We start from the raw sequence: 26806 nt of genomic DNA on the forward strand, positions 1-26806 counted from the left end.
CCACATTAGCTAATCATGATCCTCCAATCAAAGGATCCCAAGTCACTATATATATCCTCATTTCCTCTCTACAACTATCTTCGTCTGGAAGAAACCCTCCTCCCCTTCTTCCACCTTTATCCAAAATGGGCGGCACGGTGGCCCAGTGACTAGCACTGTTGCCTCACAGCAAGAATACCAATGGCGTTGGGTCTTCACTGGGCCATCTGGTATTTCTGTGCGGAGGTTGCATGTTCTCCCCATGTCCGCGTGGGTTTCCCCCGGGTTCCCCGGTTTCCTCCCACCATCCAAATGTGCTCTATATTATAGATACAATAAGCCTAAATCTTTTTTCTAATATCTTACTCTCAGGAAGTTCACCTTGGCCTCAGCAGCGGGGGAGTTTTAGATCAACCTGAGCTCAATCTCCCCTGGCCCTGTTAAAGAAGGGAGCCCTGGGCTCGAGGATTCCTTGAGCTCAGGGCTCTCTCCCGGGACAGCACGCCAAACAAGCTATGTATAAATCGTGAGCTAAGTGTGAACTCTTGAAAAAAAAATTCGACAGCATAATCATCTAATTAAAAAAGAAAATCAAACACGGAGAGTCTCAAAAATCCTTTTGTGTGAGGAACTACTTTCTTCCGCCATTTATTCACATCTGCAGCTGACGTCAAAACAACAGAAACTGTTGCTACTCCACAAACGTCACTTTAGAGCTAGTTTTTGAATGATTCTCTAGCGTAATATCTAAAGTGATGACAAAACAAGTGATTTTGTGCAGATTTTAAGATTATAAGGCTGAGAGACAGAGATTTCTCTTTTGCAATAGGGATTTCACAATTATTACCTAAAAAAGCCAAAGCAAAGCAAACACTAGCATATTACTATGGTATAAATACAGCACTACAACATACAAAAGAGAGAGAGATCATATTTTATAATGATTTGATTAGCTATAATTTGAAATTTGTGCTGAGTTTTTCTCCCCTAAGCACTTATTATGTGGTCCATCTTGTAGTGGAACGTCAACCGTCTTTGCTCTGCTTAATATCAGGCTGATGGCCGCCAACATGCTGAATCTCAGAAATTCTAAAATAATTTAAAACAAGCACTATCTTTATAAATAAACTGCATAGTTGCAATCTAAACAACTACATTCTCACCTAGAAAAGTCTAAAAAGTACATTATGTTGCCCAACAGCTGTAATATTTGTCAAAGTGTAGTGAGTTTATTGATCTGCTGTCACTATTTGTGGGCAGAGTAATACACAAGGGTGAAGAGGCTGTAGGAGTGCTGTTATTGCAGAATATCGCATGGCTATCGGCCAAATATCATTGTAGGCTTCAACTGTTATCGGTGCATTTTAAAAAAACTAAAACCTGAGTGTATATTTACAAATTCATTATAAAGTATAATAATTTAGCAGTGCTAATGCTGTTTGAATGTGTATTGTTTTAATTAATTAATATCGATATATAGGCCATATTATATTTGCATTATAGTTCAGTTTTATTATCAGTGGTGGAAAAAGTACTGAAAAATCATACTCACGTAAAAGTACCATTACTTGTCCAAAAATGTAGTGCAAGTAGAGGAAACTTATATGTTGTAAATATTACTGGAAGTATAAGTAAAAAGCAGCCCTTTTAAAAGTACTCATAAATAATGAGTAATAAGTATTACACTGTGAAAAGTTGATGCGTTTACATGCAGTTTGTGTAGGGATGTTTTAACGTAACGTTCTGTGGTGCATTTAGTGATCTTCCGATATTCGTTAATTCTTTCCAACCTTCCTTCCATTGTTTTTTGTTCAGTCCTTCATTCTTTTTTTTTTATTCCTCCCTTCATTCGTTTGCTCATTCATTTGTTCGTTCCTTTATTAGGTCCTTTGTACATTAATTCATACATTCCTTCCTTCCTTAGTTTATTCAGTCCTTCCTCGAATCCTTCCTTTGTTTGGTCCTTTCTTCATTCCTCCCTTCATTCGTTCGATCATTCATTCATTCATACTTTTTGTTCCTCCCTTCATTGGGTCCTTTGTTCATTTAGGCATTCGTTTCTTCCTTCCTTAGTTTGTTTAGTCCTTCCTCGAATCCTTCTTTTCTTTATTCGTTTGGTCCATGCTTCGTTCCTCCCTTAATTCGTTCAATCATTCATTAATTCATTCATTCATTCACATTTTTGTTCCTTCCTTCATTAGGTCCTTTGTTCATTCAGTCCTTCGTTCGTTCGTTCCTTCGTTCCTTCTTTAGTTTGTTCAGTCCTTCATCGAATTCTTCCTTCATTCGTTTGGTCCTTCCTTCGTTCCTCCCTTCATTCGTTCGATCATTCATTCATATTTTTGTTCCTTCCTTCATCGGGTCCTTTGTTTGTTCATTCATTCGTTTGTTCGTTCCTTCCTTCCTTCCGTAGTTAGTTCAGTCCTTCCTTGAATCCTTCCTTTATTCGTTTGATCCTTCCTTCATTTCTCCCTTTATTCGTTCATTCATATTTTTGTTCCTTCCTTTACTAGGTCCTTTGTTCATTTAGTTATTCCTTCCTTCCTTAGTTTGTTTAGTCCTTCCTCTAATCATTTCTTCCTTCATTCGATTGGTCTTTCCTTCATTCCCCCCTTCATTTGTTTGATCATTCATTCATTCATTCATTCACATTTTTGTTCCTTCCTTCATTGGGTCCTTTGTTCATTAATTTATTAGTTTGTTCGTTGTTCCTTCCTTCCTTAGTTTGTTCAGTCCTTCCTTGAATCCTTCTTTCATTCATTTGGTCCTTCCTTCATTCCTCCCTTCATTCGTTCGATCATTCATTTATTCATTCATTCATATTTTTGTTCCTTCCTTTATTAGGTACTTTGTTCATTTAGTCATTCGTTCCTTCCTTAGTTTGTTCAGTCCTTCCTCGAATCCTTCCTTCCTTCAGTCGTTTGGTCCTTCCTTCGATCCTCCCTTCATTCGTTCGATCATTCATTCACATTTTTGTTCCTTCTTTCATTAGGTCCTTTGTTCATTCATTCATTTGTTCGTTCGTTTGTTCCTTCCTTCCTTCCTTAGTTTGTTCAAACTTTCCTTGAATCCTTCCTTCATTTGTTCGATCATTCATTCATTCGTTTATTCATATTTTTGTTCCTTCCTTCATTAGGTCCTTTGTTCATTCATTCATTCATTCGTTTCTTCCTTCCTTCTTTAGTTTGTTCAGTCCTTCCTCGAATCCTTCCTTCCTTCCTTCGTTTCTCCCTTCATTCGTTCGATCATTCATTCATATTTTTGTTCCTTCCTTCATTAGGCCCTTTGTTCATTCATTCATTCATTCGTTCCTTCCTTCCTTAGTTTGTTCAGGCCTTCCTTTATTCGTTTGGTTCTTCCTTCGTTCATCCCTTCATTTGTTCGATAATTCATTCATATTTTGTTCCTTCCTTCATTAGGTCCTTTGTTCATTCATTCATTTATTCATTTGTTCGTTTATTCCTTCCGTCCTTCTTAGTTTGTTCAGTCCTTACTTGAATCCTTCCTTCATTTGTTTGGTCCTTCCTTCCTTTGATCCTTCCTACTATTCCTTGTTCGACCCTTCCTTCCATTCTTCATTTGTTTCATGTAGTGATTTGTTTAAGGCTGTTTGGTGATTTCAGTCATCATACAGTCGACATCCTTCATTTGCTCATCAGTGACATGCAGTCTATAAACAGTCTCTGGGTTATTGCATGTAAAGACTTTGGACATCTTGTTGGACATTTTTAATGCTTCCAAAAGGTTTGCTATATTTATGAAGTGCCCATGTATGATGCAATTTACTTTCTATGTGCAAATTGATTGGACAGGAATTGCAGTGATTTTTCTACCTTAGCCAATCACCATAGACAAGAAACAAATGAAGTAGTGACTGCAGGTTGAAGAAAAGTAGTGGAGTAAAAGTATCGATACTGTACAAAAAATGTACTCAAGGGAACATACACATTTTAAACTACTTAGTAAATGACAATTCCTGAGGAAAAACTACTCAATTACAGAAATTGGAGTATTTGTAATTAGTTTACACCACTGTTTATTATTTAAACTCAATAGACTGATGTTGTAGTTCTGATTCTTTTTGAATTTTGCGTAAAAAACAAAATGCTGCAGTTTTTAAAACACTATATACATAATATCTCATTTTATATATTCATAATTAAAAATTAAGCATTTCATAGCATAACTTCTGCGTTGTGCAGCAGCAGTCAAATCCGTGTAACATGCAGCATCTTAGCCTCTTTTTCCAACATAAACTTAATTTTAAAGAAGACTAATTGAAAGTCTAAAACACTCACAAATGTATTTAATTCCCCAGATCGACTGTATTGATTAGTTCGGCGTCTTCCAGCAGTCTGACGAGGCGGAAAGAGGAGCGGTGGAACCACACAGCGCCATTGTTTCCAGTCGAAGAGCGAAGTCAATCGGACAGGAAGTCCCATGGCTAGATGCAGTGTGTGTGTAAATGTGTAAATACGGGTGTGTGTGTGTGTGTGTGTTGTGTTGTGCGTGGATGGATAACCACATACGGACACAAAGAGTAGCGATAATTTGAGCAGCACCCCAGAGGCTCAGACACCACTTTCCGACAGCATCGCCATCACATCCAGAAGCAGGAAACCTCCACAGATGACATTTGAGCAGGTAATAATGCACGCGCACGCAGCTATGACTGCTCTTTAAATCACATTAATACCGTGTTAATAAAGCTTTTATTAATGTCTGCAGGCAAATGCATGCGTGAATTGAACAATCTGACGTTTTAATTCATTATATCAGTTGTGTATCGGAGCGCGTGCCTGTGATGTTAGATGTTTGTGTGTGTGCACGAGCTCCCTGTGCTGCAGTGGCCGGTTTATAGGAGCAGCGTGTTTTAGTGCACTTCACAAGCTCACTGGTTAGCAGTTTGACAGCCCGGGGAACACCCGTTTCAGATGTGCATCCTCTTTTATTTGCATGATGTTTATCTCGCTCGCTCATTTGCATTTTGAATGGCTCTAGATTTGTTGGTGTTTATGAAGCGGTTGCCCTGTGTCATTCCCGACCGGCGCGCGCGTCACTGTCGTGCGATTATCGGGGTTACTAGAGTTCAAATGCGGTGCTGGGCTGTTTCCCTTCTGTTCAGCCGCTGAGTGGGGTTTTACTCGTGTACATTAGTCATGATTTAAGTCCAACTGCATTTGAGTCTAATGTGTCAGGCTTAAACGTTCCTGTTACTAGTGGGAGTTTTTATTTGCTGATGTTGATGATTGAGGTAAAGTTGGTGTTATATTCACACATTCTGACTTTCGACTTAATAATATAATTTCAGAAAAGTATTATTTACCAATTCTAAATAGGGAAATCACATTAGCAGCCAATGACTATCAAAGTACATTGTTCACATTCAATTAAATTGTGCTAATGTTGTTTTGAAGTCATGATTAAGTATTCAAAGTACATTATAGTCTCATGTTGTCACTGTTCAAAAATGAACTAATGTGCGAATTTAAAACCTGCTTTACCTCAGATTTTCCTCGGGTTTCATTTTGTGATGTGTTATAACCAAATTTCAGGGGGGAGGAGGAGGAGGACGTGGCTAACTCATTGTGGACACCCTGTCTATTATTCAGTCAGTATAAGATCAAACTCCTATAGATAACCATGTATGTCCTACCTTTGTGTTCTCTTAGCGTCTTAAGAATAGAATTTCAGACAAGTGTTGTTTGCCAATTTTAAATCGGGAGATCACATTAGCAGCCCATGACTACTACTGATCAAACTACATTGTTCACAGTCAATTAAATAGTGCTAATGTTGTTTTGAACTCATGTTTACTTGCGATTTGAGACTGAAAATTCAAAGTACAATATTGGCACGATTACAATATATTTGGATGATTCAAAGGGCCCATGGCGTTTAGGGGCCCCCAGAGATATTACTAGGGGCCCACCAGTCCATCAAATTGTTCATAAATCATTTTGAACAGTAACGTCAAATGAATTTCGTGTAATAAAACCAATATTTCTTCTGCCTGTGTGTGATATAAGTTTTGAATATTTTAGCTCATCCATAAACATGATTTGTAATAAAGACTAAAAGTCCCTTAATTCTACCCTCAGTCACGGCGACATCAAACAATGCATTTGTTTGTTGTTAATGTGTGCCCTCTAGTTGTCAAAATTACATAATGCGGCTTTAAAATGAAGCCAGAGTTATTGCAACATTCATTTATTTGAATGATTTTAGAATGTGCATTACCATACTGACCCTTACCACAATTCACAGTGTATTCAGTAACTTTTTTTGGCAGATTCATTATTATTTGAATAACCACAATTAAACTATGAATACAATGGGTAAGGTGTGGTTAGTATAGCAAAACCTTGATTGATTTGTGTTTGCCATGGTTTAAGTGACCAAGGTCATTTTGAAAATGCTGACAGTGACTGAATTTAGAATACCATACTAATATATAAATATATTTTTTCCATTTATCCAGGGTTTAGTGCACTACTTTTTATTTGCCCTAACAAGTTTACAACTAACAAGCACTACCTGATGTGTCCAAGATGCAGAAATGAAACCTTAAAATCCATATAAAACTCCATTGAAAATACTGGGGTAAAATTAAAATTTCCATATTTTAAAGACATGCCGTGGAAAGGTATAATTTAATGGAATGCTTCTTGTTAGGTCTGAGACCCACTTTATATCATATCTCAACCAGGCAGTGAAGATTGCTGTTTTTTTTTTTTTTTAAGAAATCAGATCTTAAATGCTGCGATTTTTGTATGGGATGACAATTCACCGGAAGCTCTGGGACTGGCTGACTGAAAATAAATGTCTGTGTGCATATATGGGTTTTTATCCACAAATAGCACAACTTTGAAAAGCAGAAATTTAACTTTAACTTGATCCTTCATGTCATCCACAACTCACACATGCTCTACATAACTGTTCAGATCTGAGATAATTGTTTCCCGCTTTTCAGCTGCCAATATCAGTATTTGCTTTGTTCTGATATGACAGAAGAACCATGTTTTTACTTGGTGTTAGGGATGGGCCGATAAACGATATTAAATCGAATCGCGATAAAATTGATGTCAATAATAATGATAAGCTCTGGAGTTTTTTTACTCTGTATTAATCTAAGAGCCAATCACACAGCAGAAATGTGCAACAGTGGGAATCTTAAAGTGTGTTGATATTCGAGATGTACTGAATTTTTGGCCACCGAAAAATTATCGGTTGAAAATGTTACGCCATTTAATGGACCCTCTATTTTTGTGGCTTCAGTCATTGTTGGTATACTCTTTTAAATCTGGAAGCATTAACAACCTATTATCGAAATGTATATCGTTATCGTTTAATATGGAAAATGATTATCGAGACAGCATTTTTACCATATCGTAATTCATTTCTACATTAGTTTTAATGTAGACCTGCCATCACTTGCCGGCCATGCAGTACCGGATGCATGATCAGCATTTTTAATCTCCATTCTCGACTGGCTCTTTTGTCATCCTTTGACAAGAATGTGACTTTTTTTAAATATAAACATCACTGTTTGCCATGTTTAATCATTTGTTCTGTAATATTGCAGCTACAGTAAAGCATCACTCCATTCAAAGCTGTGCAACAATAATTAATTGAATCAGAATTAGAGATGTGATTGAATCAGTTATGCATTCATTCATATGCACAATAAAGCTCATTTTGACCATGTTAAATTAGAAAGCACACAAATCCAATATTAATATGTTACTTTTCGGATATTTTGCTCATTTTAGTTTGTGCTAGAACAATGTGTAAATGTTCATCATTGAGAGTATTTATAAATAAGATGCATCCATGACACTACTCTGTTACTATATTAGAGGCAACCTTACTTGCCTTACATTTAATTCGATACCTCGTGTTAATTAAACCTTACGCTATTACTTCACACCTGAGGAAGATAACATGAGCCTCATCCAGTGTCTTGATTGGGGCCATGTAGTCGCATTGTTGTTGGGCAACTTGGTTTCTCTCGATTAGAATGTGGGTCAGAGGTTTTTAGCAGTGACGCCTTGACATTATCCTCTTAACAGCTCCCTGCTTCCTTTGGACAGCGAACAGAGCATATCTATCTTCTGGTTTGTAAAAAGGGCTTGAATGACGTGGCTTTGATGTTGTTTGTTTCAGCCCCATGAGTTTCCCAGCAAACAATTTTGGTTTTAATAGACGTCTAATAGACATCTAAATGTAGACAGCTTGGTTTAAACAAGGCTAAACTTGGGCTGTCAGGAAAAATCTAATAGACATCTAAGAATAGCCCAAAACTAGACTAGTCATCAGATAAACAGATTAGACAGACTTTATATGTGTAGTCAATTATTTCTGTTTATTTGATGACTAGTCTAGTTTTGGCCTACTCTTGGACATCTATAAGGTTTTTCACTGACAGCTCAAATTTAGCCTTTGTTTTAGCCAAGACGACTGTTTAGACGTTTATTAAACATCTTTTAAAAACAAAAAATGTATGCTGGGTTGTTTGTGTTGGTCGCTCATCTATTTCAGGCTCGTCAGGGTTGGGAGGTTTGAGATGGGATTGTGAAAGTAGTACAAATGATAGAAAAGTCATCAAACACTGTAAGCGAATCAGTGGTGAGAATAATAATAATGCGAATGTCAAATGCCATTTTTACTTCAGTTGGGTTGTCATAGAAATCAAGATCACAGCAACCCAACTGAATACATCTGGGGTTTCATCCATATGTTGTTGATTTGCTGTTTTGTTGACCACAATGCTAAAAAAGGCCTGAAGAAAAGCTATTAACGTGCTTTGAATTGGGAAGGAGATGGCAGTAACTTTACAATCTTAACATTTTAGGCTAAAAGTGCTCGGTTCTACCAGTCAAACAAGTGCAATAGTGAGTTGTATCTATTTCTTGACGTCAGTGATTCGCATGAGAGACACAGTTCTCTAGTTTAACCTGAAACTTGAATGAATAAAAGATTATACATGGATTCTCAAATTGGCCACAGTTGTAATTTCATCATATTACTTTATTCCTCTTTTTACTTGACAATAATTACACTGAGTAATAACAAGGTACTAACCCTGAACTTACTCCCAAACTTAACCCGAATCAGTTTACTGTATACTGTCATTAATTTAGGAAAAAAAGCTTACCTGGGCCTTTAGGGTATGTTTGAACATGTTTGGTCTATTCCAAAATAAGAGCAATACATTCAGTTAAGGCTCACAAAGCATTCACAATGGCTTTTAAACAGCAAACATAAAAGCAAAGGCACAAGAATAAGTAGGGCAACTAGGGCAGAGTGATATGACAAAACTTTAAAATCTTACTTTATTTACAACTTCAGTGCAAATGTTTGATTATGGAGAAATCTAAAAAAATATATGAGTAAAAACACCTTTCAAAATGTGTAAACATTGTATTTTAAAGATTGTTTCCTTCTGGATTCTCGTAATGGTGTGTAATATTGTAGCCATATATGTAAAAGTATTACCATAAACGTATTACCATAAAAGTAGTGTGTAATATGAAACAATAGACCTTTTATTTTGTCCATATGATACATATCTTAATATTGCACAGCCTTATTTTTGTGATGGATCTAGGGTTGCCACGATACTAGAATTCGGTACCAATTAATACTGAAAGTTAAAAAACGTCCATTTTCCGCTAACATTCGAGCGATGTTGAGCACGTTCTTAAACAGCTCTGATTTGCCTTAGTGTTCACGTGCTCAACAGAAATTACTTATTGGCTGTAAAGGTCATCAGTTCACCGAACTCACCACTGTTTACTGAGTATAACCACAGATACGGGTAGACTGGAGTGTTTTAAAGCCGTGATTTATCAGTGGATCACTCATATGTATCCACTTATAGAAAGCCAGCTGATTGACGTGACTTTGAAACACTCAGTAAACAGGGATGAGTTTGGTGAACTTATGATCTTAACGGCCAATCACAGTCATTTCTATTGAGCATGTGAACATAGTGGCAAATCAGCAGTGTTTAAGTGTGCTCAACAGCTCTCAAATGTTAGCGGGAATTGGACGTTTTTGAAATTTCAGTATCGATTGGCAACTAATTCCAGTATCGTGCAACCGTAGATGGAAATTTTCAAACATCAATGACTTGTGCTGGATTAATGTTTACACTGAACCCTACAGTTCAGTACCAGGCTTGTGATTCCACTGCCAACAGTTCTTTTATCCAATGGCCTGGTGTATGGCAAAGTTGTGAGCGACATCATTCTTGCTTGAAAAAGAAATCTTTATGGACCGTACACATCTTTTGAATACCCATGTTTATTATTTGAAATGTAGCAGTAAACGCGCATAAGCTCCACTGGCTTGTTGCATGCACAACTGACAATTCTATATAAACCAATAGCATTCAGCAGCAAGTCTAGCTCGACCCTTTTGGTACATTACTGTTGTGCTAGATACCCCTATGAAAGGGTTCGTAAAAAGTGGTACAGTACACCGTTAGCTATTGTATTACTTCTGACAGGGGAAATGGAAAGAAATGCATACCGTACTGTACCGAAACGTACTGCACTGTGAAACAAGCCATAAATGAGTTCATATTGTGAATGAACAACACTAACAGAGCAGTGTCAAATTTATTTTGATCAAAATACCCTTTTATTATCCAGTCCTTTCTTAAGAATGTTCCCACCACACAAGTGTAAAATAAAACCCCTGATGACTGGAGCACGGAAGACTTCTTATTCATTTTTATGAAAGCAAGACAATTGATTGTACATGCTTTGATAGGTGGTGAAAATCAATGTTTTTTTTTTTTTTTAAATAAAAACAAAATAAAGTTATTTCAAATCTTAGTGATCTAGGCCAATATCCGTAAGAGATTCACAAGAATCATGAGAGATCCACTAATCACAGAAAATGTTGTCTTTGCTAAAGAAATGTGACATAACAAATGTGTTTATTGGGTTTAGTGTCATGCCTTGCACTATTCTGTAGTTAGCAGTGCATTATGGGATTTGGAGTTCATTCATTAACGTTAAGACATTAAGTACACAGGTTTGTGTCTTTTGACTTTCTAAGCTGCTCATAGGATGACTTGCTTAAGAGTGTAAACACTGGTTTGTTGGTGTTAAGGAAACCTTTGTAGACAGAACACCATCCATCATGACTGTGGAGTTCATTGAAAACCTTTTTTGAAGCATTGACTTTAGTTTAGTAGTTAAAAAGGTAGCATTTTTTAAAATAAAGAAATGCAGACAAATCAGGAAATGTGTTTTCACCAGTTGTTGAAAGAATTCTTAGAAGTGTTTGTTTGTTTGTAGGTGTAAAACACAGATAAGATTATAGATTTAGGCATCTTGACCTCATTTGGACTCCAAAAAGCTGCTTTGGTCTAACATGGCTTCTAATGTATGTGTTTTAAGGTATATGCCCTATCAGGTAAAGCCTATAAAAGATGCCGAAATGCACTTGAATTGTGCATTCAAAATTATGTGAACTCTCTCCCCAGGTTTCCATTAATTAGAGTACAGCAACCAAACATCAACTCACAACACACAAATTTAATAGAAACCATAATTATCCCCAGTTTCAAAAGTTGATCAATAGCCTACCAAAAAGTCACGACCTTAATTTTTTCACTATTTAGTACGACTTCCTTCCTGCTTGCTATCTTCAGATTCCCAGGTGGTCATCACATCAGAAAGGTGATTATTCTTTGTCCTTTATTTTTCCCTGTGTATGGAATCGAGAAGCGTCAAGGTATTTACTGAGACCAAGACAGAGTCTTTCATTTGAGCAACCCCCAGCATTGCACATAAATGCTTTGGATGCAGTAATGCTGACCTTTCTGAAATTGAATGAATTGAGGAAGCTGAGTTTAATGCAGGTATACAAGGTTCACCGGCATAGCATAATCAAAGACAGACTGACATCGAAATGAAAGCAGACAGAGAAAATAATGAGATAAATTGAGCAAGAGAAGCAGGATGTATATAAAAAGGGATCCGCTCTAAGTACTCTGTTGTGTGACGTGTAGGCCCATGGCGCATTGTGTTCTTCATTTCTGCCAGTAATGCAGTTGTGCAGTCATGGCTTTGGGTCAAAACCTGCCTAATCGTTTCATCACCACCTCATCTAAAGTAGACTTGGGGCATGGTCGACCTTGGATACCAAGAGATCTGCGTCAAAGCCATGTAGAAGCTTGCTTACCATGCTACAACACCCACAAGACACCAGAATCATACTGAAATGTATCATGCCTCATGTGCAAGGGCAGTTTGGCCCAAAAGGCTCCTCCTGGTGTCTAAAGGAAGTTACCACTGTCTTGTCCCACTTAGCTCAATCCTGTCCATTCCAGCCTTGCTTGAGGTTGATGTAAATGCAATGTGACTTATCCAGGGTGCTGTTCCAGAGTGCTAATCATTGGTAATCTAATCCAGAGGAGATTAGAGAAGAGGAGGGGACAAAGGATGCTGAGAACGGCTCTCTCTGGCTTAACCATGTCCACGCTTTGTTGTAAGACTGATGCGTCTACCTAAGGATTCACTACCTGCAACTAAGTTTGAGCTTTCGGGAAGACAATCGGTAGCAACATCCTGTTGGAGATCAGCATTGGTGTGGATATCTTACATTTCATGTGGTTTGGTGGTGTGGTTTTAGCGCGCATCATCTTTTTTTATGGAAAAAAGCTTTGCTCCTGTTTGCATCATCCTAAAGGCGCTCTCCTTCTCTGGGATTAGCATTAGCATGTGGCTCTAGCCAGAGTGAGACTGATTCTAGCAACTTTTTGAAGGGAATTCTGGACCAAATATTTTCAGGAGCACTGTCTGCTGTTTGACTCCTCTGTCTATAAGCTTGTCAGGAACCGAACTGCCTTTCTTTCTTCAGACCAAACCAGAGGAAGTTAATTTCGTAATTGATTTGCTTTGAAGACCCATCACCAGAAGCGGAGATGCTGAATCAGGGGGCTGTGATGATCTTCACAGGGGTCTGTGGGGCGTTAGTGGTCATGGCAGTGGCCTACTACGCCTACTGGTGAGTTTGGCTAATGGTCATTCAAAGCAACTGTGGATTGATTAGGCCACCTGCTACTTATGTAAAGGGTTATTGGATTGGCCACAGGGAAAGGTCAAGCGAGAGACTTTTTGCCTAAGTCTTTAATTTGTTAGTATGTAGTTATTTGCACTCCTTCTCTTATTTGTATGTGATTAAGGCACCAGGATGACCACCTGGAGATGAATTGTCTGAAGAACAAAGCCCAGATATTGTTTCATACATCTCAAATTTCGTTGTTTTGAACAGGCAAGCTCAAACCTCTGAAAGCTACCATCCTGCAGGCTTTTTAGTTTTACTGCCAGGGCCGTTTATATCAAAGTTGATGTTTAGCTGCACCATGTTGGTGTTTTGTAACATTTAATTTTTCGAGGTGGGTCGTTAGCCCAACGCTCAACCCCCAACCTAAAGGACCAGGACATACACGCATACTACGAACAATTTAGCTTACCCAATTCACCTATATCGCATGTCTTTGGACTTATGGGGGAAACCGGAGCACCCGGAGGAAACCCATGCAAACTCTGGAAGAAACTCGACACAGAAATGCCAACTGACCCAGCAGCGGCTCAAAACAGTGACCTTCTTGCTGTGAGGTGAGATGGCTACCCACTGCGCTACCGTGCTGCCCCCTGCGGGCTTCACACTTGCCAATTATTATCAACATCAATTAACCCTAAACACCTTGATTAACTAGTTTAGGTGTGGTTGATTGGGGTTGGAGCTTAAATCTAAAGGATGGTAGCTCTCTGGGAGCAGGATTGGAGATTCTGTAAAGCTTTTCAGAGAGTCAAACTGTTGGACTAGATGTATCTGAAAATTGAACGGCTAAAGTTTACCATCTCAAGTGGAACCTAACGTCTTCCTCCATATCATTTAACACTCTCTGGAGTTTCTCCGTACTATTTGGCACTCCACAAACTTGGTAGTCTACCTTTTTTAGAGGCACAATTTGAAAACGATGGCCCCAGGCTGTCTGGTGATGCAGGCCAAACAGCTGTTTCCACCTAAGCTGGTTGATCCCTACATCTATAATCCTCCACCCTATCTCTTTTTATATTGCTATGTATTCCTCGCACTAGCAATAAAATGAATGAGGAACAAGATATGAACTAAAATATGCAAGTTTTTTGGCATGTGGCAGCAATCATCTTGAGTGTTGTTGTTCTAATAATTGCCAAAATATTTAATCACTTATTAGTGTTGCCTTTGCATGTACTCCCCGTGTTCGCGTGGGTTTCCTCTGGGTTCTCCGGTTTCCCCCACAGTCCAAAGACATGTGCTGTAGGTGAATTGGGTAAGCTAAATTGTCCGTAGTGTATGTCCTGGTCCTCCAGGTTGGGGGTTGAGCATTGGGCTAACAACCTACCTGATAAAAAATATGGTGCGGCTAAATATCAACTTTGATATAAAATGGCCCTGGGAGTAAGCATGTATGTATTAATGTTGCCATTTCTGTTCAAATTTCAATGGTGAATATGGAATAGGAGCTGTTAAAAAATCACATTTGCTACACATTTCAGAAGCCACTTGAAACCATTTGAATTTTTTGAGAGAGAAACTGGAACATTGACATTTACTTGTATTCAAACAGAGACAAGCCGTTCTATTTAAATATATTTAAAGGGATGGTTCACACAAAAAATGTAAATTTACTCACCTGGGGGGGTTCTTCACAAAGGGGCGACGCGGTGGCGCAGTGGGTAGCTCTGATGCCTTACAGCAAGAAGGTCGCTGGTTCGAGCCTCGGCTGGGTCAGTTGGCATTTCTGTGTGGAGTTGGCATTTTCTTCCCGTGTTCACGTGAATTTCCTCTGGGTGCTCTGGTTTCCCCCACAAGTCCAAAGGTGAATTGGGTAAGCTAAAATTGTCGATAGTGTATATGTGTGAATGGATGTAGCTGGTACGGTATGGTAGAGGTTGGTACGCTTTTATGGTTTCCACCGTCAAAAGCTACCAAAAAACGCAACGCACCGTACCACTTTTTGGGTATCTAGCATGACAAAAGGGTACCAAAAGGCGGAGCTAGACATGCAGCTGAACGTGATTGGTTTACAGAGAAGTGTCACTAGTGCGTACACAAGCCAGGCTAGAATTCTGGATTATAGGCTTAAATTATAGAGAGACATAGCATATGAACCGAGACTGCATCAGATCATGAAGCAGATCAATGTTGATCATTTCTGACTGACAGCTCGAAAGAAAGAACAAAACAACTGGCCTAATACAACATATTACAAGATTAAAATATGGAAAAATTATCAGATGGTAACTTCGGTCAATTTTCCTAATGGATAAACGGCTCTCTGTAATATTTCAGCATGCTTTCACTTTTGCATTAGACATGAAGCACACATTTACCGGTAGGAATGACATCTCGCCTTACTCATCATTCTCTCTTCGTATAGCCGTATATACGGCTATTACACAATCATGATACACTGTGATAGCTTGGATCGTTAGTTCGTTGAATTGTTTTGTTTTCTCAGTACAATCGATCGGCTTAATCGAGCAGAGACCATCTCATTCAGGCGATCTCGGACTGATTGATTTGGCGTGGAGGTGAGCGCGATTGCTGGATTCACATATGCCAAACGAACCGCGCTAACGGGGGAAACAAGACCGATTCTGAAACAAGCATCTATGTGTGAAAGCACCCTAAGATTGTATTTGCACGCAACTTACAGACAGTCGCAGCCAAACTTTTGTGATAAGGTAGCGCTGGCCCGATCCATAGTCAAGCCATAGTCGACCAGAGCTCAAACAAACCTTGTCGTCGACTTGATGAACAGCCACAAAGCCAAGAAGAACAAATTCTGTCATGTCCTGTTGTTGTTTACAAGGCTGCCTAAAAGCGCGAGTGGTTTCACTTTCTCCAGAGAGCTTGCGTGCACTCACCATGCGTCTATATTTGAAATAACGAACTTTTTGAGCTGATGATAACAACGTGCACGTGATTATTGGAGTGCTTCTGACATCCGATCCTTTCAGGAATGGACAAACGCAAGAGTGATGTGTGAATAAACAAAGGAGCAAATGATTCTTTCAGCAGCCTAAAAGATGAACAAACTGCCATGTTTAATTATTATCATCACCTTTTGGACTATTATGAACTACTTATGAACTACGGAATTACTTTCTAACAAGAGGCTACATGTGCTGGTGAAGATTAAAGATATATATGAGAGGTTTGCCCTGACTGGGCTATATGTTGCGTGTTGTTTTTGAACCCAAATAAAGACTAAATGTATGCTGTGTAAAGTTTTTCTGTAATTGGTAACATATCGGAGATTGTAAGGGTCTGTATGTGTTCATATATGTTGCAGTTATTTATTTCTTTAATATAATTGTAGACGTTACGTGGATAACGTTACGTGGATATCATTGATCTGCAGTTATAATCAAATCCTGTTTATAGAAAGGTTAGTAATGGACATTTATACACAAGTATTTATGTATATGAGTATCTGTTTTGTGAGAAGTGCTTCTCATATGATATGTGAGCGACCCGTACAGCTTAACTTTGTCGTTTCCTTGAGCGAGAATGACGTTGACCGCAACTTTGTGTCATACAGAACAGTTGGTACCCTTTTGGCAGTAGAAATGCAAGCCTGATAAAGGTGACCACTCACCACTGTGTATTTTTTACTTCATGATATCACCAAACAGCTGTTGATAATTTGTCTTAAAATAACTTTCCTCACCCAAGTTGCACATTCAGTGTGTCTGATGTGTGAAGTGATAATGATTGGTGGGATGGGTGAATCGTGCAGTAGAGTAGTAGTTTGCTGGTGCTCAAATTTCTCATTGGCTAAGAGTTTGATCTGACAAGTTGATCTGGGCCCTGTTTCAGTAAGGAGGTTCAAGCAACTCAGAGTTTAAACTTGAACTCTGAGTTGATTTACAGAGAGATTAAAAACTCTGAGTTTTCGGTTTCAGAACAGCTGATCTGAGTTAGGTCAACTTTGAGTAGAGCAACTCAGAGTTAAGCGCACACACCGCGACTATAAAAAGGCATTATCAATGGAGCGCAGAAGTGACCATGGTAACATCTGAAAAAAAGAGATCAGCATTTCTTTCTCCAGCTGAACTTGATGTGCTCATGCAGAGTTACAGCATATATGACCATATATTTAAAAAAGCAGAACCTATCACATTAGTGAAACAGAGACAGTTAGTGTGGGAAAACGGCTACTCAAGTTAATGTGTAATTTTACATTTAAAGTATTTTAAATATTTAAGTATAATAAAAAAGTAATGTAATGTGAAGTTTATTAACTTTTCACTTGGAAAAACTGGGGAATTGGCCATAATTTTGAAGTTATCTCAGATGTCTGATTAAATGACATAAAATAGGCTACTGCATAGTTTCTACAACAAATTTGACAAAACAAGAATGCAGATAACCTTAGCTTAATGTTAAGTGGAAATGTTTAATTTAAGGTTCCCACTTTTTTACACGTTGATCAGTTTTAATAGATTTAAAAGTGTGTGTTACCACGGTAACTGACTCTGAGTTGAACTTACCTCTCTTTCAGAAACAGGCTTGACGTACCCTGCTTTCTCGTTTGACAAACCTGCTGTTTTGAAACGGAAAACCCAGAGTTTCTCTCTTTTCATGGTTAAAATACTCTGAGTTTTCACTTAATCTCCTTTCTGAAACGGGCCCCAGGTGATCCCTCAGTATGCACACATACACAGACACACATTCCCCCTGATACACACCTAGTGCAACCCACTTACTGTCACTTACTTAGGGGGTTTTGGCATTCAAAGCACATTGGCATTCAGAGCCATTGTCTTGTTCTCACACACACACACTTTGGTAAGACTCCAAAGTTTACCTCAGTTCATGCAGTGGTGGCTTTGAGGACAGAGTTCAGCTCTTTCCTATCCCACCCTCTCTCTTTTTGCTTCTTTAATCAGTCTCTGTCCATATTGTAGGCAGATTTATTTAACTTAACACACTGCCTGTGGATCTTCAGTTAAGGTTGGTGCTGTTTTTCACTCTGTTTGTCTTGGTTGTAATGTTGGCAGAGGAATCTGCTTCATAGGTTTAAACATTGACTTGCTGCCCCTATGTTGAAATCACAATTGTTTTGTGTTGTTTAAAATGGCAGTAAATTTATTTAACAGAATAACTGGTATGCTAAACACTAATTCACAGCAACCATTGACTTTCTGACCGCTTGTATGCATGTAGCAGATACATTAGCTGAATTATTACATTGTGGGAGAAGTTGTTACTTGTCTGTGCAAAACTTGCTGAAGGTCATCTAGGTGGTTGCAAAGGACAATGCTATTTTGGCTAGTTGGTCCATGACACATAAATGTTCCCTTCCGATTTTGTCCTGGTCAATTTCAACTTCAATACCAGCTTTGTTATCAATACTGAATCTTTACTTTAGGTAATAAGGAAGTGACCTAAATCATTAAAGCAAACAAGTGCTGTACATCCATGTCAATGTAATGGACCAGCTTTTTTGTACCTAATAAATTTAATTCCTTTTTAAAGTGAGAAAACTGTAACTGTACACTTCAAAATAAAGATTCTTTATTTCAGTTCCCCCAAGTATGCATTCACACTGCTGCAGGCGAGAGCTAACAAAACACATGTTTTCTAGCATGGTAAAGTCTTGATTGGATACACGGCCGGCCGGAAGTGCGATTATGCACATCAATAAAGCAGCATTTTTTTATGAGACTGTATAACAATAATTAATATTTTTACGTTACTGTGACGGTTGGGTTTGGGTTAGGGTGGGGGTAGGCATTAAAAATACAATTTATTGGGTAATTTAATAGATAGCATAAATAATACTCGGTACAACTACTGTTTTTACCTTGGTGTGACGGTTGGGGTGGGGGTAGACGATAATAAAATTCAATAAATGGGAAATTTATTAAATAATGTAAATTATTCTCGTTAACTTCCAGCTGCAACCATATCTGATCTAGCAACAACCTTCTAGCATAAAGATTTTGTGCGCCTTTTATCAAATTTATTTAATTATAGAAGATGAAGTTGTTGTGTGTGGTGAGGCTTTGTTCCACTTATCCAATATTCCCATATGTTTGAAATATTCAGAAGCAGCAATACTGTTTTGTACTGTAGTAATAACTGACATGAGATTGTCAGTTCGCCACAGTTTCACCACAACGGAATTAACCGCCAACTCATCCAGCATATGTTTTATACAGTGGATGCCCTACCAGCTGTAACCCATCACTGGGAAACACCCATACACTCTCATTCACACACATACACTATGGACAATTTAGCTTACCCAATACACCTATAGCCCAAACTCTTCACAAAAATGCCAATTGACTCAGCCAATGCTCGAACCAGCAACCTTCTTGCGGTGAAGCGACATCGCTACCCACTGTGCCACCCCGCCACCCATTGCCACTTTTTTCCCAAAATATATAACATTAATGCACATCAGTAACTCACCAGTAACTTTTTTTAGTTATGTCTCTTTAAGAAATTACTAAAGAATTGAAAATCCAATGACCGCAATAATCAAACCCTTGGGAACAACTGTGGTCAGAACCAAAGTTTACAGGACTGTGTTCTCTGGAATCCTCTCTAGCAGTCAACAGCTACAATCTGATTGGTTGTTGCCGAACAGCGTCATAGCTCATTACCATAGAGTTTTGTCTTCATTTAGGGGCAGACTGGCCATAGGGAGCACCGGGACATTTCCTGGTGGCCTGATGGTCAATCTGGCCTGCCTCCGTGATTCTGGCCTGCCGTCCAATGCCAATCCCCTCATGCACCCCCGTGAGGCTACAATTCGCACAGGATCACCAAAATTAGACGATAGAAGATTGGAAAAATGTTGCCTGGACTGATGAGTTTTGATTTCTGCTGCAACATTGGGATGGTAGGGTCAGAATTTGGCATCAACAACATGAAAGCATGGATCCATCCTGCCTTGTATCGTCGGTTCAAGCTGCTGGTGGTGGTGTAATGGTGTGGGGGATATTTTCTTGGCACACTTTGGACCCATTAGTACCAATTTAGCACAGCCTACCTGAGTATTGTAACTATGTCCATCCCTTTATGACCACAGTGTTCCCATCTTCTGATGGCTACCTCCAGCAGAATAACACGCCATGTCATAAAGCGCGAATTATCTCAGACCGTTTTTTTGAACATGACAATGAGTTCACTGTACTCAAATGGCCTCCACAGATCTCAATCCAATAGAGCACCTTTGCTCATGGATGTGCAGCCGACAAATCTGCAGCAACTTCGTAATGCTATCGTGTCAATATGGACCAAAATCTCTGAGGAATATTTCCAGCACCTTGTTGAATCTATCCACGAAGCATTAAGGCAGTTCTGAAGGCAAAAGGGAGTCCAACCCGGTACTAGTAAGGTGTACCTAATAAAGTGGCCGGTGAGGGTATATTTACAATATACTGAGCTGTCAGATAATATTGAACCTCGCATAAACCATCAGACCAAAGGAATCTATTCCACACAACTGCTTTGCACTTTGAAATGATATTAGTTGGCATAATAGGGCGGTTGACTCAACTGAATTTTGTTATCAGAGCGGGCACATGCTAACAGAGGAGACTGTATTATTAATCGGTTACCAGACGGCCAGCTGAAGCCATTCTGCAGGGTTTCGTGCAATCCCCTCTATCTATTTGGTTAAGCGGTGCTTTAAAAGATTATTTGGCAAATGCATTTGCTGAAACGCCCATTTTGAGTATCTGATATTAATCCAGTGCTTTCGTTCGCGGTTGTTGTCTTGTTATCGGATTAAGCCGTGCCTGGAGATTAAAGCTCTATAAGCTTTCAGAATCGATTTGAAACTGGAGACCTTTGAATCCAATGAGAATGTTTATGCGATATCGTTGAGCTCGGAGTAGGACATTTGTACATGTTAAGTCACATCGAGAGACTCCCTTGTTATAATGGACTGAGAGCTACAGCAGTGGCACAGTATGAGAGGGAGAAATTGGAGAAGGTGGCTGGATTTCCTCCAACTGGGTGAGAGGGTTGCGCTTGTGTTTGTGTGCGTATTTGCTGTTGCATGTGCAGCCTGTACTGGTGAATGTGGAATTTTGGGTGCCTGAGGGTCTTTGGTCATGAACTCTCGCCTACTTTACAGTGAAGCTTCGTATCTTTGGAACAGGATGAGGAAGTAAAAATAAACGGGACTTGCTGTTGGTGACGGTTGCATTCACGAGTGAAGCTTTCAGGATCTCTCTAAACGTGCTCCGTCTTCTTTTCTTTCAGGTCGGTGGTACTAAGTGAAGGGCCGTGTAAAAGAGGGTTGTAGAGAAGAGCCCGCTGTGGTAAGTTAAATATCCTGACGTAGATATCATGACTGTGCTTTTGTAATGCATGTGGATCGACTGGTGCATATTCTGAGTCTGGTACTCATGCAAACTCTTGCAGTAGTGTAATGTTTGCAACTATTGCATTCGTGAAATAAGGTAATGTGTTTACTAACATGAACAAACCATGTATAATACATTTATTACAGTATTTATTCGTTGTTAATGTTAGTTAATAGAAATAAAGTTGTTCATTGTTTGTTTATATTAAATGCATTAACTAACGTTAACAAGCATGGATGTGGATTTTAACAATGCCTAATGCAATAATTATGCAAATGCTGACCTAAATGCTGACTGATTAATAAATACATTAACTAATGAAATTGTATTGTAAAGTGTGACTGTAAATATATTTCTAAATGACCAGCTGTGTTTGCCAGTAAAATTATGCTAAAAGCAATAATGTTATCTAAAGGAATAACAATAAAAGTGAACACCGTCATCAAAAGCTCTGATTCAGTAAGAATTCACTTAGTTCAGGGTGTCCGCGAGGTCTAAAAAAGTATTAAAAGTTGATAAATCAATCAGGAGAAAATTAAGGCCCTTAAAATGTATTAAAAAGTCTTAATCGTGTTTTTACGAGGTCTTAAATTTAGTTCAAGCGTTGTCCAAGGTGTTTGACTCCAATAAAACAGATTTATTTTCCTCCTGATATTAACAACAGCGTGCTCGATCCACGCAATTGGTTCGGGGTGGGGCACGTCCGGTCAAACTCCTCCATATGGGTGATGTTATGTGATTTGCGACAAACATGGAAAGGTGATGTGACGCTCTCCACATGTACAGAAAAAAACCATAGAGCGAAACAGATGGCAAAATGGGAAAATGTAAGTTTGCGTACTCCTGGTTGGAGAAAGACGAGTTTAAACAGTGGCTGAAGCCTGTCGCTGAACACAACCGTGTAATTTATTAGTTCAAGCTTAGTTTCTTCCGAGCTTATCTGAGCTCTGTTGCATGGTTGTGCTCCATTAATTTATTTAACTACAACTGTTTATTAACAACCTCTTATTAAATTAAAGGTTTGATACTGATTAGAACTTGAAGTAGCGATGAGTTCTTAAAATATCATGAGTACGTCTTTAAAAATTCTTAAAAAGGTGTTGAAATTACCTTTAGGATTCCTGCATATACGCTGTATTATCTGCATCACCATAAATGTCCTGATTTGAAGTAAGGCTGGACGATAATCAATAGTAAATAATCAATAGAGTGTGCAATAAAACGTAGGTAGGTCAATAACAATGATTAGCTCTGAAGATTTTTACTCCGTGTTTGGGGTGTGACAGGACACTTTGAACACTTAGATGAGTTATGATGTTGGGTTAACGAGAACAAGATACAAAACATTGAGAGATTTAAACAAATCCTAAATGACTAAATATATCACTCGATGAAATATATATCTGGCAAAAAAGTCTGCTGGTGCATTTTTAAGTGTTTAATATGATCTTTTAATGTATTAGTACTACTTTTGAGAATTAAAATGTGCTGTACAAAATGGATCAATATACAATCACTGTAAAAGGAGTTTGCCACAGTGCTGTCAAATGATCTCTCCTGTATGATTTCACAAGTTTCTTCACATCTTTGCACCTTCTGTGCATGAATTATGAGTAAATGCATCAGTTAGTCCATGCATCAGTGTGGATGGTTTTGCTGATCACAAACAACTCTTAAAATTTGGAAGCTGATAAGTGATTATATGTAAGATATGAATTGTTTTGAGCCTGATTACAAAAGCATAATGCAAACAAATGTTTTGGGCAAACTGGTTTATTAATAAAATTTCAACTGCACAAAAAGGGAAACTGCAAGGATAGATAGATAGGTAGATAGATAGATAGACGGACGGACGGACAGACGGAAGGCGGATGGATGGACATTATTACTGTTATATACAAAACAAATATCTTAAAGATGTTAGAACATTAATATATGCAACTACAAGTTTTTCCATTGCCTGAGTTTTTTTCTAAAATAATCATAAATATAATCCATAATAATTAAGGTATGTGTGAGTCAGCCTGATTTACACATGAATATATCTAATTATATTTTGATTGTTTAATTTTGTCTTGAAAAAGTTTGAATAATGTAAATAATCCATAATAATACAAACATGCATGAGTCCGAGTCTGTGTGTTGCTGCCTAATCATCGTCATTTTAGTAGGTTTAAATCTGCCATCTCTCCTCTCTTCCAGCAGTGTGAGTGTGTGTGTGTGTGTGCGTGTGTGTGAGTGTGAGTGTGGGTGTGGAAGGGGCTCTCAGTCATGGGTTTGGTGGCGTGGCTGAAGAGTCTGTTCGTCCTGCAGCTCTTGATAGGCTTTGTATTTGTGGTGAGCGGCCTGATCATCAACTTCACCCAGCTCTGCACCTGCGTGCTGTGGCCCTTCAACAAACAGCTATACCGCAGGATCAACACCAGACTCTCCTACTCACTATGGAGCCGTGAGTCCTTTTGTGTGTTTGCTTATGTTATTACAAACCAGCAGATCCGGTACTTTGTGTTTACTTTGATCGTGAGATCATGTTTTAGGTGCTTTTAAATGCATTCATACTAAGGTTGCACTGTATGAAGCATTTGCAGATTGATGTCATGCAAGGAAGCTTAATGTAGCCAGCAGCTAACTCTCTGCAACTCTCACATGGTAGCCCACTGAAGCTAAGCAGGGCTGCGCTCGGTCAGTACCTGGATGGGAGACCACATGGGAAAGCTAGGTTGCTGCTGGATGTGGTGTTAGTGAGGCCAGCAGGGGGTGCTCAACCTGCGGTCTGTGTGGGTCCTAACGCCCCAGTATAGTGAAGGGGACTCTATACTACTCAATGAGCGCTGTCCTTCGGATGAGATGTTAAACTGAGGTCCTGACTCTCTGTGGTCATTAAAAATCCCATGATGTCCTTCAAAAAGAGTAGGGATTTAACACAGGCATCCTGGCCAAACTTGCCCACTGGCCTCTGTCCATCCCTCCTAATCATCATCATGTCATAGTTGACTTCATCTCTCTGTCTCCTCTCCACCAATCAGCTGGTGTGTGGTCTGGTGCAAAATGGCTGTTGTCACGTCATCCAGGAGGATGCACATTGGTGGTGGATGAGGAGATTCCCCCCAATGTGTACAGCGCTTTGAGTGTCCAGAAAAGCGATATATAAATGTAAGGAATTATTATTATTATTTGTTGCTGTTAGGGCTGGGTGATCTGAAATTAAATCGAAAACGCCTGTGATTATCATGCACATCTTGTCAGTGAAGCACGGTTGTGTGATCTGTAGTAAATCTTGTCTGATCACCAGAGGGCGCTCTGGCCATACTCCAAACACCCACGAAGTAGAAACCCATAAGCATTTATATATATATATTAAAAGTGGTTTCAGAAACCTTATTATGTAACAAAAAAATTATCTAAAATGAAAATTTGTTCTTTACATTTTTTTGCCTGCTTGGTGAATTAAATTCCTGTTGATTTATTTTTATTTAATAGAATAAAGTTTACTTAATATTTATAATGTTTATACCCTGAATTTAAAAAATAAGTATGTCATAAAATAGAATAATATTTAGCAGTATCTGATTTATGTAATGTAGTGTGTATTTATATAGTGCATTTATAGTGTATGGCCATACACCAAAAGTGCTTCACAATCATGAAGAGGGTCTCTCCACACCATCACCAGTGTGCAGCATCCACTTGGATGATGCGACGGCAGCCACAGGACAACGGCACCAGTGCGCTCACTACAAACAAGCTATTGGTGCAGTGGAGAGACCGTAATGGAGCCAATTCAGTGGATGAGGATGATTTGGAGGCCATAATGGGAAAGGGCCGATGGAGGGAATTTGGCCAGGACACCAGGGTTACACTCATACTCTTTACGAGAAATGCCATGGTTTTTTTAATGACCCCAGAGAGTTAGGACCTCGGTTTAACATCTCATCTGAATGGCGGTTTAGTAGTACAATCAAAATTAAACATCTGAGATAATTATTTTCTAGTCAAATGCATCCTTTTGACCACATGTATTTGCATTTAGAATTTGGGTTTATTAATTTAGCAGCTCACAAATGAGAATTATATAAATGCCCAAGTAATTGATCCAAGGGAAGCAACAATTTTCATGGCTCCTGTCATGATATTATCACAATAAAACCTTCTTGACGTGTGCAATTCTCTCTGTGTGTGTGTGTGTTTTCTCTCAGAGTTGGTGATGTTGTTGGAGTGGTGGTCCGGCACCGAGTGCACGCTGTACACTGATCAGGCCACAGTGGATAAGTTCGGTAAAGAGCATGTCATCATCATCCTCAACCACAACTTCGAGGTGGACTTTCTGTGCGGCTGGACCATCTGTGAGAGATACGGCGTGCTGGGGGTGAGTCCTGATGAGTATTGGAGAGATGAAACTTGTGAAGGATGGTGTGAAAGTTGTGTAAGCCTGTGTCTCAAAACCTAAAGAGCTGAATTACTGTTCACTTGAGTACATTAAAAATAGCCAAACTATGGCAAGCTGTTTCAATATTTAATTTAACACTCAAACATTTACTTTTGCTGCTTGTTTAAACTATATAATTAAAATTAGTTGAAATAACACAATTCTTAAATATGAAAGAGTACGTATTAATTACACTCTTGAATACTAGTACTTATTACATGTGCCTGTTTAAAACATACAATTGTTTTTTCTTAGGTACTAGTATTTAATAGAAACTAGTAACTTTTGTAATTATTATTAGTAATTCCTAGTCAGAACAGCTTTTTTTATTAATCCTGTGTTATGATTAGTCTTTAAGATCAATAAAAAAAAGCTTACTGGCTATAATTACAATATGTTTTAGTATCTAATAAATGTGTTTTGTGATCGGTTGAATAAGTACTACCAATTATTCAATTAGTACTAGGAGTGTAACGGATCACGGTTGATCTGTTATTCGTATGGATCACAACCCGCTGTTTAAAACCCACATTACCCGCAAATTAATACTTTTTTTTTCTTGAAGATTAATCCTAAATTTGATCACAGAGAGATCGCCTCTCCTGTCATTTCAATCATATGTATGAAAGTATTTAGGCTTTCCTGTAAAATATAATGATGACGGAATAAGTCGTGGTGGGTTATTCGGGATGTGGTGGGTTTCTTAGGTTATTAAAGGTTTTTTCTGTCACTACTTGTTTAGCCTGCATTAATGCATTCAGTGTAAGCTGCACGATTAATCATTAAAATATCAACACCCATGCAACATCAATTATAAATGATGGTAATTTGCATATGTTTATTAATCCATCGAATCGCTGCATTCAAATCTGTGTTTGAAAAACGTAAAAATCAAGAAAGAGATTCAGTCTTTAGTCTTGAGTTAGTTATGAAGTTACAAACAGTCAAATAACACAGAAGTACTGGGATAACCGTTTATAGTTTAGATTAAACC

At 38.6% G+C, this 26806-nt stretch overlaps 1 protein-coding gene across 6 annotated transcripts in view; it reads left to right on the top strand.

Annotated features, from left to right (window-relative positions):
* Positions 1 to 4414: 4414 nt before the first annotated feature.
* Positions 4415 to 26806, top strand: part of agpat3 (1-acylglycerol-3-phosphate O-acyltransferase 3) — a 39580-nt gene continuing 17188 nt past the window's right edge. The window contains exons 1-4 of one of the 6 annotated variants that reach the window (XM_056456632.1): positions 4415 to 4623; positions 21283 to 21341; positions 23589 to 23835; positions 25583 to 25752. In XM_056456632.1, the coding sequence (XP_056312607.1) occupies positions 23658 to 23835; positions 25583 to 25752 (348 nt within the window). In that variant the 5' untranslated portion in view covers positions 4415 to 4623; positions 21283 to 21341; positions 23589 to 23657. Of the gene's footprint in view, positions 4624 to 17910; positions 18013 to 20924; positions 21034 to 21070; positions 21188 to 21282; positions 21342 to 23588; positions 23836 to 25582; positions 25753 to 26806 lie in introns of those variants that run through there. The other 5 variants (XM_056456636.1, XM_056456634.1, XM_056456637.1 and 2 more) reach the window with 5 other exon arrangements.

The sequence above is a fragment of the Danio aesculapii genome, chromosome 1 (genome assembly GCF_903798145.1).
Source record: "Danio aesculapii chromosome 1, fDanAes4.1, whole genome shotgun sequence".
NCBI lineage: Eukaryota > Metazoa > Chordata > Actinopteri > Cypriniformes > Danionidae > Danio > Danio aesculapii.